Source organism: Oncorhynchus tshawytscha, unplaced genomic scaffold (assembly GCF_018296145.1).
Source record: "Oncorhynchus tshawytscha isolate Ot180627B unplaced genomic scaffold, Otsh_v2.0 Un_contig_3121_pilon_pilon, whole genome shotgun sequence".
Classification (NCBI taxonomy): domain Eukaryota; kingdom Metazoa; phylum Chordata; class Actinopteri; order Salmoniformes; family Salmonidae; genus Oncorhynchus; species Oncorhynchus tshawytscha.
Window position 1 is genome coordinate 304,035 of NW_024609809.1, and position 15,966 is coordinate 320,000.

The 15,966-nt window shown below is 41.8% G+C and overlaps 1 protein-coding gene across 1 annotated transcript in view; it reads left to right on the plus strand.

The window, feature by feature from the left end:
* Positions 1 to 15,966, plus strand: part of cacna1ia (calcium voltage-gated channel subunit alpha1 Ia) — a 156,583-nt gene that overhangs the window by 22,142 nt on the left and 118,475 nt on the right. The window contains exons 3-4 of the mRNA XM_042318564.1: positions 7,089 to 7,186; positions 13,595 to 13,754. Of these exons, the coding sequence (XP_042174498.1) occupies positions 7,089 to 7,186; positions 13,595 to 13,754 (258 nt within the window). The remainder of the gene's footprint in view (positions 1 to 7,088; positions 7,187 to 13,594; positions 13,755 to 15,966) is intronic.

The window sequence follows — 15,966 nt, forward strand, 5'->3', positions numbered from 1 at the left end:
TGACAATGTCTCCCAAATGGCACCCTATTACCGATTTAGTTCACTGTATAGGAAATAGGTTGCCATTTGGGACACACTTAATACTTCCTAAATGATGGGTTGTGGTGACTTTGTATTAGATCGCTGTGCAGTTGAAAACGTCTCGGGCTAAAGGCTGTAGATTGGTCACAACACAACAATGTATTACCACTGGTATAGCTCACTGAACTAAAGCTGATTGTCTGATATCCATACAGCCAGCTGTATTCCCATTAGAATGCAGTGTGTCCAGGGCTGTGATCAGCAGCACATGAACATGGGCCTCTGAATGAGTTGCATTGTACAGTAGATTGGCTGTGTCTGGTGTTAGACTTGGCAGGCCTTGCTGCCACTGCATTAATGTATTCCACCCCAGGCTCTTTGCATGGTCCCCACACACACACACACACACACACACACACACACACACACACACACACACACACGGAAAGATAAAGCACCATGGCCATTCTGTGAAAGTGGTTTAGGTTGCAGGGCACAAACAGTTTTAACATGCTGAGAATGAGTAGCTAACAGATGTCTGACTCTTAGTAAACCACAACATCCTGCAGGCATCACTTACAGAGACCACTTTCTATCCCTCTATTTCTCTCTCTTTCTCTCTCTGTCCTTTTCTCTCTACCTCTCCCTCTGACTCTCTCTCTCTCTCTCTGTCCTTCTCTCTCTACCTCTCCCTCTGACTCTCTCTCTGTCCTCTCTCTCTCTCTACCTCTCTCTCTACCACTCCCGCTGACTCTCTCTCTCTCTCTGTCCTTCTCTCTCTACCACTCCCTCTGACTCTCTCTCTCTCTCTGTCCTTCTCTCTCTACCACTCCCTCTGACTCTCTCTCTCTCTCTGTCCTTCTCTCTCTACCTCTACCCTCTGACTCTGTCTCTCTCTGTCCCTCTCTCTCTGTCCTTCTATCTCTCTTGACTACCTCTTCCTTCCTTCTCTCTCTCCCTCTCTCTCTGTCCTCTCTCTCTCTCTACCTTTGACTTTCTACCTCTCTCTCTACCTCTCTCTCTGTCCTTCTCTCTCTACCTCTACCTATGACTCTCTCTCTGTCCTCTCTCTCTCTCTCTCTCTCTACCTCTTTCTACCTCTTTCTACCTCTCTCTCTACCTCTCTCTCTACCTCTCTCTCTGTCCTTCTCTCTCTACCTCTACCTATGACTCTCTCTCTGTCCCCTCTCTCTCTGTCCTTCTATCTCTACCTCTGACTCTCTCTCTGTCCCCTCTCTCTCTGTCCTTCTATCTCTACCTCTGACTCTCTCTCTGTCCTTCCTTCTCTCTCTCTACCTCTACCTCTACCATTACCTCTGACGCTCTCGCTTTCTCTCTCTCTGTTCTAGTGCCCTTGTCTCTCTCGCTTTCTCTCTCTCTCGCTTTCTCTCTCTCTCTCCCTCTGTTAGAGCCGATTTGGACATATTTGTATAAAAGACTGAACTTACGGAGCTTCATGTATATTTGTGTAAATATATTAAATATTAATGTACATGATGAAATATTAGGTACGTACCTTTTATATTTACCTGATTGAGATATATTCATTTGTTAGTGTAATTCAGTTTTTGCCCCCCTCTTGCCCATTCATTGTACTGTGGTAAGTGTGTTAGGATAAAGGCAGGAAGTTGGGCCTTCGGGGGAGGGAGTCCTTGCTAGATGCGGGAGCGGTATACTTTTTTGACCATACAGTCATACATACAAACAGGTCATATTATGTATTTTCCATATCAAGTAATCTATGTTTTAAGTTGATTGGAGAATCACTTCTTTGTTAGATATAAGAAGAATAAACATTTTTGTTGCACCATATCCCTGGATCTCATTGAATGTTTGGCCGTTTGGAAACCTTGAGTGTGGACTGTATGCGTACCAAACAACCCCGCTTCAGGCTTGGGCAGTGGCTATGGTAAAGAGGAAAGGAAGCCAATACACCTTCTCTCTGTCCTTCTCTCTGGATAAACAAAGTCAAATAAAAGTGAATAGTAGATATTATACTGACACCAGTTCCAAAAGAATAGAGACATTTCAAATGTCATGTTATGTCTATATACCGTGTTGTAACGATGTGCAAATAGTTCAAGTACAAAAGCGAAAATAAATCAACAACATAAAATTGTATTTACAATGTTGTTTTTTCTTCACTGGTTGCCATTTTCAAATCTTAATGCTGTGATTGCACACTGTGGTATTTCACCCATTAGATATGGGAGTTAATCAAAAATTATTTGTGGGTCTGTGTAATCTGAGGGAAGTAGTCGAAGTCGGAAGTTTAGATACATTTAGGTTAGTGTCATTAAAACTTGTTTTTCAACCACCCCACAAATTTCTTGTTAACAAACTATAGTTTTGGCAAGTCGGTTAGGACATCTACTTTGTGCATGATACAAGGAATTTTTTCCCAAAATTGTTTACAGACAGATTATTTCACTAACAATTCACTGTATTCCAGTGGGTCAGAAGTTTACATACACTAAGTTGACTGTGCCTTTAAACAGCTTGGAAAATTCCAGAAAATGATGTCAGGCCTTTAGAAGCTTCTGATAGGCTAATTAACATCATTTGAGTCCATTGGAGGTGTGCCTGTCGATATATTTCAAAGCCTATCTTCAAACCCAGTGCCTCTTTGCTTGACATCATGGGAAATCAAAAGAAATCAGCCAAGACCTCAGAAAAAATTGTTAACCTCCACAAGTCTGGTTCATCCTTGGGAGCAATTTCCAAATGCCTGAAGGTACCACATTCATCTGTACAAACAATAGTAAACAAGTATAAACACCATGGGACCACGCAGCCGTCATACAGCTCAGGAAGGAGACACGTTCTGTCTCCTAGAGATGAATGTGCTTTGGTGCAAAAAGTGCAAATCAATCCCAGAACAACAGCAAAGGACCTTGTGAAGATGCTGGAGGAAACAGGTACAAAAGTATCTATATCCACAGTAAAACGAGTCCTATATCAACATAACCCAGCAAGGAAGAAGCCACTGCTCCAAAACCGCCATAAAAAAGCCAGACTACAGTTTGCAACTGCATATGAGGACAAAGATCGTACTTTTGGAGAAATGTCCTCTGGTCTGATGAAACAAAAATAGAACTGTTTGGCCATAATGACCTTCGCTATGTTTGGAGGAAAAAAGGGGAGGCTTGCAAGCCGAAGAATACCATCCCAACCATGAAGCACGGGGGTGGCAGCATCATGTTGTGGGGGTGCTTTGCTGCAAGAGGGACTGGTGCACTTCACAAAATAGATGGTATCATAAGGGAGGGAAATTATGTGGATATATTGAAGCAACATCTCATCAGGAAGTTAAAGCTTGGTTGCAAATGGGTCTTCCAAATGGACAATGACTCCAAGCATACTTCCAAAGTTGTGGCAAAATGGCTTAAGGACAACAAAGTCAAGGTATTGGAGTGGCCATCACAAACCCTGACCTCAATCCTATAGAAAATGTGTGGGCAGAATTGAAAAATTGTGTGCGAGCAAGGAGGCCTTCAAACCTGACTCAGTTACACCAGCTCTGTCAGGAGGAATGGGCCAAAATTCACCCAACTTATTATGGGAAGTTTGTGCAATCCTACCCGAAACGCTTGACCCAAGTTAAACTATTTAAATGCAATGCTACCAAATACTAATTGAGTGTATGTAAACTTCTGACCGACTGGGAATGTGATGAAAGAAATAAAAGCTGAAATAAATAATTCTCTTGACTATTTTTCTGACATTTTGCATTCTTAAAATAAAGTGGTGATCCTAACTGACCTAAGGCAGTGATTGTTTACTAGAATTAAATGTCAGGAATTGTGAAAAACTGAGTTTAAATGTATTTGGCTAAGGTGTATGTACACTTCCGACTTCAACTGTATGTGTATCAAATATGGTCATACATTTGGCAGGAGGTTAGGAAATGCAGCTCATTTTCCACCTCATTTTGTGGGCAGTGTGCACATATCCTGTCATCTCTCACCTACGGCGACCTTTCTCAATAACAAGGCTATGCTCAATGAGTTTGTACATAGTCAAAGCTTTCCTTCATTTTGGGTCAGTCACAGTGGACAGGTATTCGGCCAAATATCATTCTAGTTTGCTTTGAATTTTTGTTAATTCTTTCCAATAGTCAAGTAATTATCTTTTTGTTGGCTGCTGCCAACACACTGTCAATGACACTGACTCAACTCCAGCCACTTTAATAATGGGAATTGATGGGAAATGATGTAAATATATCACTAGCCACTTTCTAGCCACCTTATATAATGTTACTTACCCTACATTATTCATCTCATATGCATACGTATATACTGTACTCTATATCATCGACTGCATCCTTATGTAATACATGTATCACTAGCCACTTTAACTATGCCACTTGGTTTACATACTCATCTCATATGTATATACTGTACTCGATATCATCTACTGTATCTTGCCTATGCTGCTCTGTACCATCACTCATTCATATATCCTTATGTACATATTCTTTATCCCCTTACACTGTGTATAAGACAGTAGTTTTTTGGAATTGTTTAGTTAGATTACTTGTTCGTTATTACTGCATTGTCGGAACTAGAAGCACAAGCATTTCGCTACACTCGCATTAACATCTGCTAACCATGTGTATGTGACAAATAAAATTTGATTTGATTTGATTCTAATTGTATTGCTGTCCAGGGGCTCTGTGGGGTGTGTTTGTGTTTGTGAATAGAGCCCCTTACCAGCTTGCTTAGGGGACTCTTCTCCAGGTTCATCTCTCTGTAGGTGATGGCTTTGTTATGGAAGGTTTAGGAAACGCTTCCTTTTAGGTTGTTGTCGAATTGAACGTCTCTTTTCTGGATTTTGATAATTAGCGGGTATCAGACTCTACATATATTATTTGCTGTTTTACATTGTACACTGAGGGTATTTTTGCAGAATGCTGCATGCAGAGTCTTAATTTGGTGTTTGTCCCATTTTGTGAATTCTTGGTTGGTGAGCAGACCCCAGACTTCACAACCATAAAGGGCAATGGGTTCTGTAACTGATTCAAGTATTTTTGCCAGATCCTAAGTGCTATGTCAAATGTTATGTTCCTTTTGATGGCTTTTGATGGCTTCAGATTCTAGTAGGGTGAGGCCTGGTGCTGCAGACTGTTCTAGTGCCCTTGCCAATTTGTTTATATATGTTGAAGAGTGTGGGGCTTAAGCTGCACCCCTGTCTCACCCCACAGGCCTGTGGAAAGAAATCTGTGTTTTTGCCCATTTTAACCAAACACGTGTTGCTTGTGCATATGGACTTTATAATGTCACATGTTTTTTCCCCCAACACCACTTTGCATAAATTTGTATAGCCTCATGATAAATTGAGTCAAAAGCTTTTTTGAAGTCAACAAAGCATGAGAAGACTTTGCCCTTGTTTTCGTTAGTTTGTTTGTCAATTAGGGTGTACAGGGTGAATACGTGGTCTGTCGTACGGTAATATGGTAAAAAGCAAATTTGACATTTGCTCAATACATTGTTTTCACTGAGGAAATGTACAAGTCTGCTGTTAATGATAATGCAGAGGATTGTCCCAAGGTTGCTGTTGACGCATATCCCACGGTAGTTATTGGGGTCAAATTTGTCTCCACTTTTGTGGATTGGGGTGATCAGTCCTTGGTTCCAAATATTGGGGAAGATGCCAGAGATGAGGATGATGTTAAAGAGTTTATTTTATATTTGATCATTTCATGTAGGAGACCATCAACATCAGAGGTCTTCTTGAGTTGGATTCTTGATTTTGTCCTGTAGTTTATTCAATGTAATTGGAGAATCCAGTGGGTTCTGGAAGTCTTTAATAGCTTATTCTAAGATTAGAGAAGTGGTTTATCCATACATCTCCGTTTTGGATAGATAACTCTTTGTGTTGTTGTTGGTTTAGTGTTTTCCAATTTTTCCAGAAGTGGTTAGAGTCTATGGATTCTTCAGTTACATTGATCTGATTACTGACCAGCTGTTCCTTCTTTTTCTGTGGTGTATTTCTGTATTGTTTTAGTGTTCAACATAGTGAAGACGTAGACTTCTCAATTTCTTTCTTAGGTTTTAGCATTCTTCAACAAACCATTTGTCATTGTTGTTCATTTTCTTAGGTTGTCTGCTTGACATTAGGGAAGCTGAAAGGTCAAATATACTGTTTAGGCTTTCTACTGCCAAGTTTACAACATCACTTTTACAGGGAAATGTTTTGTCCAGGAAGTTGTGTTAAAGGGATTGAATTTGTTGTTGCCTAATTGTTTTTGGTCATTTTTTACACTACTTTCCTTCCATCTATAGCATTTCTTAATATTGTGCAGGTCCCTTGGCTTCGATGCCTCATTATTTACTATTGCTCTGTCCAGGTAGACTGTGATCTTTCTGTGATCTGATAGGGGTGTTAGTGGGCTGACTGTGAACACTCTGAGAGACTCTGGGTTGAGGTCAGTGATAAAGTAATCTACAGTACTACTGCCAAGAGATGAGCTGTAGGTCTCTCTTTCTATGCTTCTCCACCTCTCCCTTACACTCATTCTATCCTTTTCATCTGTTGATACTGTGGGTACTGCAAAGATGCTCCCATAATTGTACAATTGAATTAAAATGATATAACAATTCATAGCTCTCTCCCCTCTACCCTTCCTTCCTTCTGCTTCAAAGATACTCTGAGACAATACCTTACTGTCTGAATGAGAATAAACAATCGCTCTGATGTGAGCACATTATAAATGGGAAAACCGTATATGCACTCATATCAGCCATTTCAGATCATGGGTTAACCCAGCAGTTCATGAGTTAACTCCACAGTTGCTTTGGTGCAGTGTTGTGGCAGGCTTATATCCTGAAACTGGGATGTGACCTGTAGACGGATTGGAAAGGCACTCAGAGATCTTGCCTGGGGGAAAGAGCTCTCTTGGGCCTTGCTGTATATGGATGGATTTAAAATGAGATTCTGTAGAACAAATGGGAACTGAGAATGTGTCAGTGAGTCATATGTACAGTAAATGCTCTCTCTCTCTCTCTCTCTCACACACACACACACACACAGTTCCTTGACTCCTATGTGTGTTCCTCTCTTTGTAGGATGGTGGAGTACTCGTTGGACCTGCAGAACATCAACCTCTCAGCCATCAGGACAGTCAGGGTCCTCAGACCCCTCAAAGCCATCAACAGAGTACCCAGTGAGTTCTGTCTCGCGGTCTCTCTCTCTCTCTCTCTCTCTCTCTCTCTCTCTCTCTCTCTCTCGCTCCCTCTCGCTTTCTGTCTCTCTTAGTCTGTCTCTTTCTGTCTGTCTCTCTCTCTCTCTGTCTTGTTTATCTCTGTTTGTCTCTGTCTCTCTGTCTGTTTGTGTGTCTGTCTTTCTGTCTGTCTGTCTGTCTGTCTGTCTGTCTGTCTGTCTGTCTGTCTGTCTGTCTGTCTGTCTGTCTGTCTGTCTGTCTGTCTGTCTGTCTGTCTGTCTGTCTGTCTGTCTGTCCGTTTGTTTGCATGTGATGTCTACACTGAGTGTACAAAACATTAGGAACGTCCACTCCTTCCATGACATAGACTGACCAGGTGAAAGCTATGATCCCTTATTGATGTAACTTGTTCAAACCGCTTCAATCAGTATAGATGAAAGGGAGGAGACAGGTTAAAGAAGGATCTTGGCCTTGAGACAATTAGACATGGATTGTGTATGTGTGCCATTCAGAGGGTGAATGAACAAGACAACAGATGTCAGTGCCTTTGAACAGGTTATGGTAGTAGGTGCCAGGCTCACCGGTTTGATTGTGTCAATAACTGCAACGCTGCTGGGTTTTTCACATTCAACAGTTTCCCGTGTATCAAGAATGGTCCACCATCCAAAGGACATCCAGCCAACTTGACACAACTGTGGGAAGCATTGGAGTCAACATGGGCCAGCATCCCTGTGGAACGCTTTCGACACCTTGTAGAGTCCAGGCCCTGACAAACTGAGGCTGTTCTGAGGGCAAAAGCTGGGGTGCAACTCAATATTAGGAAGGTGTTCCTAATGTTTTCTCCATTCAATCAGTACAGTCATTGTATATGTCCTTTGACTTTGCTGTGATCCTCTACTCTGTTCTGACTGCATAACCCCAGGACAGTGCTGTTTGATCTGAGCAGCCCAGCTCCTATCAGATGCCCTCTACTACAACAGAGTCCCTTACAGATTTACATATGCTCCTGTAATGTAGATCACTGTTCTCTCTCTGACCCAACCCCATCCCTCTCAAATACAACTCTGTTCTCAGACAAAATTGTAAACACCTATTGATTTTCCCCTTACCTCAGACAGCTTCTAATCATCGTAAACACCAATTAGCCCGATCAAGCGAGGGTCAGCTAATCTCTCCACTCACTTCCAGTCAGTGAAAGTGATAGCATTTATCCGCTAATGCTAACAGTGGCTAACAGTGAATAACACACAGATAGTGCTATCAGTCAGACTCAGGTAGCATTTCCTGATCTCCTCTTTACTAGAGCTAACTGGCTAATAGTGGCTAACACTGATATGCATGCTGTAAGCTGTAAGTGAGACAGTGTACTGAAACACAGTCAAACAGGACATGTTCCAAACAGCTGTAATCCTTATCCTTGCATCCTTTACTTGTTTCCTTTCCTTTCCCCCAGAGCTAACAGCCTAATGGGCTAAGCTAATGGCAAAGAAACACAGATCATTGCTAACGCTAATGGACTAGTGGTGTGGAAACCGCGACACACAGAGAGGTGTGCTGGAGTCATCTGTCTGCAGGTACATTAAGTGAGTGCAGGTGTTCTATGGCAGAGTCTGTCTCTGATGAGAATTATTGGCGGGTAGAGAAACCAGTATTTATAAACACATAAAACACACACACCACACACACACACACCTCCAACTCGCCTCTCTCTGAGATGAGAATTAGTGAAGACATTACTCTCTCGTCTGGTCCATTACACACACACAGATTAATCCTAGCACTAATTACCTGGGAAAACAGTTTTCCTTGAGTGCTGACGATAATTCCCATTCTAATTCCCATTCCCATTCTGAAGCGCTGAAGACTCTGCTCCCTTATCAATGTTTCAGTGGGTGTTGCCACCGGGGTAACTCATTAAATATGAATGGTAATTGAATTAGTGCATGTCATTGCCTCGCTCCGCCAGCTGATAGGAAGTTGTAGGGAGGGGTGATACTGACAGTGATGTCATGTTTGGGGAACTGATATAGGCAGACTGGTGACTGGTGCACATGTGTAAACAAACACACTAATACACATGCTGGGACACACACGCACATGTACACATACATGCTGTGTGTGTGTGTGTGTGTGTGTGTGTGTGTGTGTGTGTGTGTGTGTGTGTGTGTGCGCGAGTGTGTGCCTATATTTGTATGAGTGCTCGCATGTATATATATATATATATATATATATATATATATATATATATATATATATATATATATATATATATATATATATACAGTATACTGTATGTGTGTGTGAGCGCTCACTGTGTAGTATAAACATATGGTTGCACCCAGGGGAATGGATAACTGATGAGTATGTCCACACCTCCCTGCATTAGGCCAGATAGGGGTGAGATACAATAGACATAAAGCAATTGCTTGACATGAGGTCATTTTGACCAAGTTAATATACACATCGGCTGAGATTGACCCCCGTGAGACCCAATTTGTACCCTTCCTAGAAGATGCATAATAGTGTAGTCTCTCTCTGTCGCGCTCGCGCTCTCTCTCTCTCTCTCTCTCTCTCTCTCTCTCTCTCTCTCTCCAGTTGACACCCCCCTCCTTTTCTCCATTTCTGGGCTATAACACCCTGTATGTAGCCAGTAACACCCTGTATGTAGCCAGTAACACCCTGTATGTAGCCAGTAACACCCTGCATTTAGCCAGTAATACCCTGTATGTAGCCAGTAACACCCTGTATGTAGCCAGTAACACCCTATATGTAGCCAGTATAACCCTGTATGTAGTCAGTATAACCCTGTATGTAGCCAGTAACACCCTGAATGTAGCCAGTAACACCCTGTATGTAGCCAGTAACCCTGTATGTAGCCAGTAACACCCTGTATGTAGCCAGTAACACCCTGAATGTAGCCAGTAACACCCTGAATGTAGCCAGTAACACCCTGTATGTAGCCAGTAACACCATGTATGTAGTCAGTTTAACCCTGTATGTAGCCAGTAACACCCTGTATGTAGTCAGTATAACCATGTATGTAGCCAGTAATATCATGTATGTAGTCAGTTTAACCCTGTATGTAGCTAGTAACACGCTGTATGTAGTCAGTATAACCATGTATGTAGCCAGTAACACCATGTATGTAGTCAGTTTAACCCTGTATGTAGCCAGTAACACCCTGTATGTAGCCAGTAACACCCTGTATGTAGCCAGTAACACCCTGTATGTAGCCAGTAACACCCTGTATGTAGCCAGTAACACCATGTATGTAGTCAGTTTAACCCTGTATGTAGCCAGTAATACCATGTATGTAGTCAGTTTAACCCTGTATCAAAGCCCACGTAACACCCTGTATGTAGTCAGTATAACCATAGGATTATGTAGCCAGTTTTACCATGTATGTAGTCAGTTTAACCCTTTTGTAGCCAGTAACACCTGTATGTAGTCAGTATAACCATGTATGTAGCCAGTAATATCATGTATGTAGTCAGTTTAACCCTGTATGTAGCTAGTAACACGCTGTATGTAGTCAGTATAACCATGTATGTAGCCAGTAACACCATGTATGTAGTCAGTTTAACCCTGTATGTAGCCAGTAACACCATGTATGTAGCCAGTTTAACCCTGTATGTAGCCAGTAATACCATGTATGTAGTCAGTTTGCCCCGTTCAAAGCCCACGTTGAAGTGGTGTTATTGAGGACGTGTAGTAATGAGTAGGATTATGTGTTTTTACATGCAAAAGTTAATGCTTTTGATAGACATACATTAGTTCCTCTATAGGTAGACATACATTAGTTCCTCTATAGGTAGACATACAGTAGTTCCTCTATAGGTAGACATACATTAGTTCCTCTATAGGTAGACATATATTAGTTCCTCTATAGGTAGACATACATTAGTTCCTCTATAGGTAGACATACATTAGTTCCTCTATAGGTAGACATACATTAGTTTCTCTATAGGTAGACATACATTAGTTCCTCTATAGGTAGACATACATTAGTTCCTCTATAGGTAGACATACATTAGTTCCTCTATAGGTAGACATACATTAGTTCCTCTATAGGTAGACATACAGTAGTTCCTCTATAGGTAGACATACATTAGTTCCTCTATAGGTAGACATACATTAGTTCCTCTATAGGTAGACATACATTAGTTCCTCTATAGGTAGACATACATTAGTTCCTCTATAGGTAGACATACATTAGTTCCTCTATAGGTAGACATACATTAGTTCCTCTATAGGTAGACATACATTAGTTCCTCTATAGGTAGACATACATTAGTTCCTCTATAGGTAGACATACATTAGTTCCTCTATAGGTAGACATACATTAGTTCCTCTATAGGTAGACATACATTAGTTCCTCTATAGGTAGACATACATTAGTTCCTCTATAGGTAGACATACATTAGTTCCTCTATAGGTAGACATACATTAGTTCCTCTATAGGTAGACATACATTAGTTCCTCTATAGGTAGACATACATTAGTTCCTCTATAGGTAGACATACATTAGTTCCTCTATAGGTAGACATACATTAGTTCCTCTATAGGTAGACATACATTAGTTCCTCTATAGGTAGACATACAGTAGTTCTTCTATAGGTAGACATACATTAGTTCCTCTATAGGTAGACATATATTAGTTCCTCTATAGGTAGACATACATTAGTTCCTCTATAGGTAGACATACATTAGTTCCTCTATAGGTAGACATACATTAGTTCCTCTATAGGTAGACATACATTAGTTCCTCTATAGGTAGACATACAGTAGTTCCTCTATAGGTAGACATACATTAGTTCCTCTATAGGTAGACATACAGTAGTTCCTCTATAGGTAGACATACATTAGTTCCTCTATAGGTATGTATCTGCCTCTCCCTCTTTCTTCCTCTTCCTCTCCCCCTCTCTTTTTCTCTCTCACCGACCTCACTGTTGTACCTGGGTTGTATTAACCGCATGTGGTGTCTCTTCTCATGAAACACAGCGTGACAAACACGTGCGTGCACACACACACACACACACACACACACACACACACACACACACACACACACCTGTCAGTGAATCTCTCTGAGTGGTGCTTCAGTGGTTTCTGGTGTCAGTCCTACAGAGAACATTGCCAGTCGCCACTACTCTTCCATCAGCTGTCTTTATGTCATCATCACGGGACATATCTGCCCCATCTGCTCATGTACTAATCATGTTTCATTATGTAATCAACGTGGGTCAGGTCCAACGGTAGCCTCTCGTGTGTCATCATGCCATCACTTGGGGATATGGGATATGTGACTGGTCCACCATCCACCTTTATGGACAGAAACATGTCTATGCTACTTTTGGAAGGCCTGAATGTCCTGTGTTCTGTGTCCATATGTTTTGTGTCTGTCTCTGTGTTTTAGATACAGTATGTGTGTCCTGCTGTTTCTACTCAGCAATATTCTCATTTTATATGCGTGTTTGTGTGTATAATAATGCATGTGTGTGTGTGTTTGTGTATTATAATGCATGTGTGTGTGTATTATAATGCATGTGTGTGTGTATTATAATGCATGTGTGTGTGTGTTTGTGTAATGTAATGCATGTGTGTGTGTGTGTTTGTGTATTATAATGCATGTGTGTGTGTGTGTGTGTTTGTGTAATGTAATGCATGTGTGTGTGTGTGTTTGTGTAATGTAATGCATGTGTGTGTGTGTGTTTGTGTATTATAATGCATGTGTGTGTGTGTGTGTGTGTTTGTGTAATGTAATGCATGTGTGTGTGTGTGTTTGTGTATTATAATGCATGTGTGTGTGTGTGTGTGTGTTTGTGTAATGTAATGCATGTGTGTGTGTGTGTGTGTGTATTATAATGCATGTGTGTGTGTGTGTGTGTGTGTTTGTGTAATGTAATGCATATAATGTGTGTGTGTGTGTGTTTGTGTATTATAATGCATGTGTGTGTGTGTGTGTGTGTTTGTGTAATATAATGCATGTGTGTGTGTGTATTATAATGCATGTGTGTGTGTGTATTATAATGCATGTGTGTGTGTGTGTTTGTGTATTATAATGCATGTGTGTGTGTGTGTATTATAATGCATGTGTGTGTGTGTGTATTATAATGCATGTGTTTGTGTATTATAATGCATGTGTTTGTGTATTATAATGCATGTGTGTAATGTGTGTGTGTATTATAATGCATGTGTGTGTGTATTATAATGCATGTGTGTATGACAGAATGGCACTGTATGTGTGTGTGTATTATAATGCATGTGTGTGTGTGTGTGTGTATTATAATGCATGTGTTTGTGTATTATAATGCATGTGTGTGTGTGTGTGTATTATAATGCATGTGTTTGTGTATTATAATGCATGTGTGTGTGTGTTTGTGTATTATGATGTATGTGTGTATGTTTCAGGTATGCGTATCCTGGTGAATCTCCTCCTGGACACACTGCCCATGCTGGGAAACGTCCTCCTGCTTTGTTTCTTCGTCTTCTTCATCTTCGGCATCATCGGAGTGCAGCTGTGGGCGGGATTACTGAGGAACCGATGCTACCTCGAGGAAAACTTCACCCTGTGAGTGACAGTGTGCGTGTGCGTGTGTGTGCGTGCGTTAATTTGATTGTGGTGAAATTTATTCTCAACAAGACTACCTCCTCCCAGTCAGTAGCTGTACGTGATTAAATTCCCGGTCACCTCTCCATATTCATGACCGAGAGGTAACGTGAATGCCCACCCTAACCTTGTCAATGACAGAATGGCACTGTATTTGAGTGAAGTCAGTGAGTGAGTGGGTCTGTACCTGTGTGTGTGTGTGTGTGTGTGTGTGTGTGTGTGTGTGTGTGTGTGTGTGTCTGTGTCTGTGTGTGTCTGTGTCTGTGTCTGTGTGTGCGCATGCACATGTGTGTGTGCTCTCCTGGTGAGGTATAATCTGATTCAGAGGGGTGTCTGTGTTCCTGACAGTATCTCCTTCCAGAGTGTGTGTTCTCTATTTTTTCTATTTTTATTAAACATTTAACTAGGTGTAACGTTCGTCGTTAGAATGAGACCAATGTGCAGCGTGGTAGGCGTACATTTGCCCTGGATCATCACTACAGGTTCCAGGCCATGGATCATCACTACAGGTTCCAGGCCATGGATCATCACTACAGGTTCCAGGCCATGGATCATCACTACAGGCTCCGGGCCATGGATCATCACTACAGGCTCCAGGCCATGGATCATCACTACAGGCTCCGGGCCATGGATCATCACTACAGGTTCCAGGCCATGGATCATCACTACAGGCTCCAGGCCATGGTTCATCACTACAGGCTTCGTACGTGGAGCCGGAACAGGTCTCACCGGACTGAGGAAAAGTACTGGAGGCCTGGTGCGTGGAGCTGCCACAGGGCTTACCAGGCTGGAGAGACATACTGGAGGCCTGGTACGTGGAACCGGAACAAGTCTCACCGGACTGGGGAGATGCACTGGAAGCCTGGTGCGTGGAGACGGATACACTGGGCCGTGGAGGAGCACTGGAGGTCTCGGTAAACGCGGGGGGGCTCGTGCAGAGCAGAGCGCACCGGCCTGTGAATGCTCACTGGAGACACCGTGCACATCACTGCATAACACGGTGCCTGACCAGTCACACACTCCCCACGGTAAGCACGGGGAGTTGGCTCAGGTCTAAACCCTGACACTGCCAATCTCCTCGTGTGGGCTGCCTCTCGTGCTTGCTTTGTTGGTATAACTCCTCGTAACATCGCCGTTCCTCTTTCGCTGCCTCTATCTCCTCCTTCGGACGGCAATACTCCCCAGCCTGCGTCCAGGGTCCTGCTCCATCCAGGATCTCCTCCCAGGTCTATTCCTAATGACCACGCTGCTTGGTCCGTTGGTGGTGGGATCTTCTGTAACGTTCGTTGTTAGAATGAGACCAAAGTGCAGCATGGTATGCGTACATTTTCTTTTCATTTGAAATGTTCCACCAAAAATAATAAACAACTCAACGAACATAAAGCTAGGGGTGCAAACACATGCAACAACCAAAGACAAGATACCACAACAGAAAGTGGGAAAAAGGGCTGCCTAAGTATGATCCCCAATCAGAGACAACGATAGACAGCTGCCTTTGATTGGGAACCTTACTCGGCCAAAAAGAAAGAAATAGACAACATAGAATGCCCACCCCAAATCACACCCTGACCTAACCAAATAGAGAAATAAAACGGCTCTCTAAGGTCAGGGCGTGACACTAGGCAAGTCCTACGTGGCTGACTCTGTCCCTCAGTTAAGCTGTAAACACTCCTAGTTGGAAGTCACCTTTCAGAAAGGTGTAAGATAATGCTGTAACAATATAGCCATGACATACTAACGTTAAACACCTTTTGCATAAATGGTGGACACTTTTAGCACTGCTAAGAGTGTGCAAATCTGTCATCAAGGTAAAGTGTGGCTACTTTGAAGAATCTCAAATATAAAATATATTTAGACTTGTTTAACACTTTTTTGGTTACTACATGATTCCATATTTGTTATTTCATAGTTTTTATGTCTTCACTATTATTCTGCTATGTAGAAAATAGTCAAAATAAAGAAAAACCCTGGAATGAGTAGGTGTGTCAAAACTCTTGACTCGTTCTGTATATATATATATATATATATATATATATATATATATATATATATATATATATGCAATTTGTACTATATGTTTAGAATATGTAAGTGCTTAAGATGCCATTCTTTAATTATCTCTTTAATTAGTTAATTGTCCATGGCAGCTTTCAGATTGGAGCTTCAGCTTGTG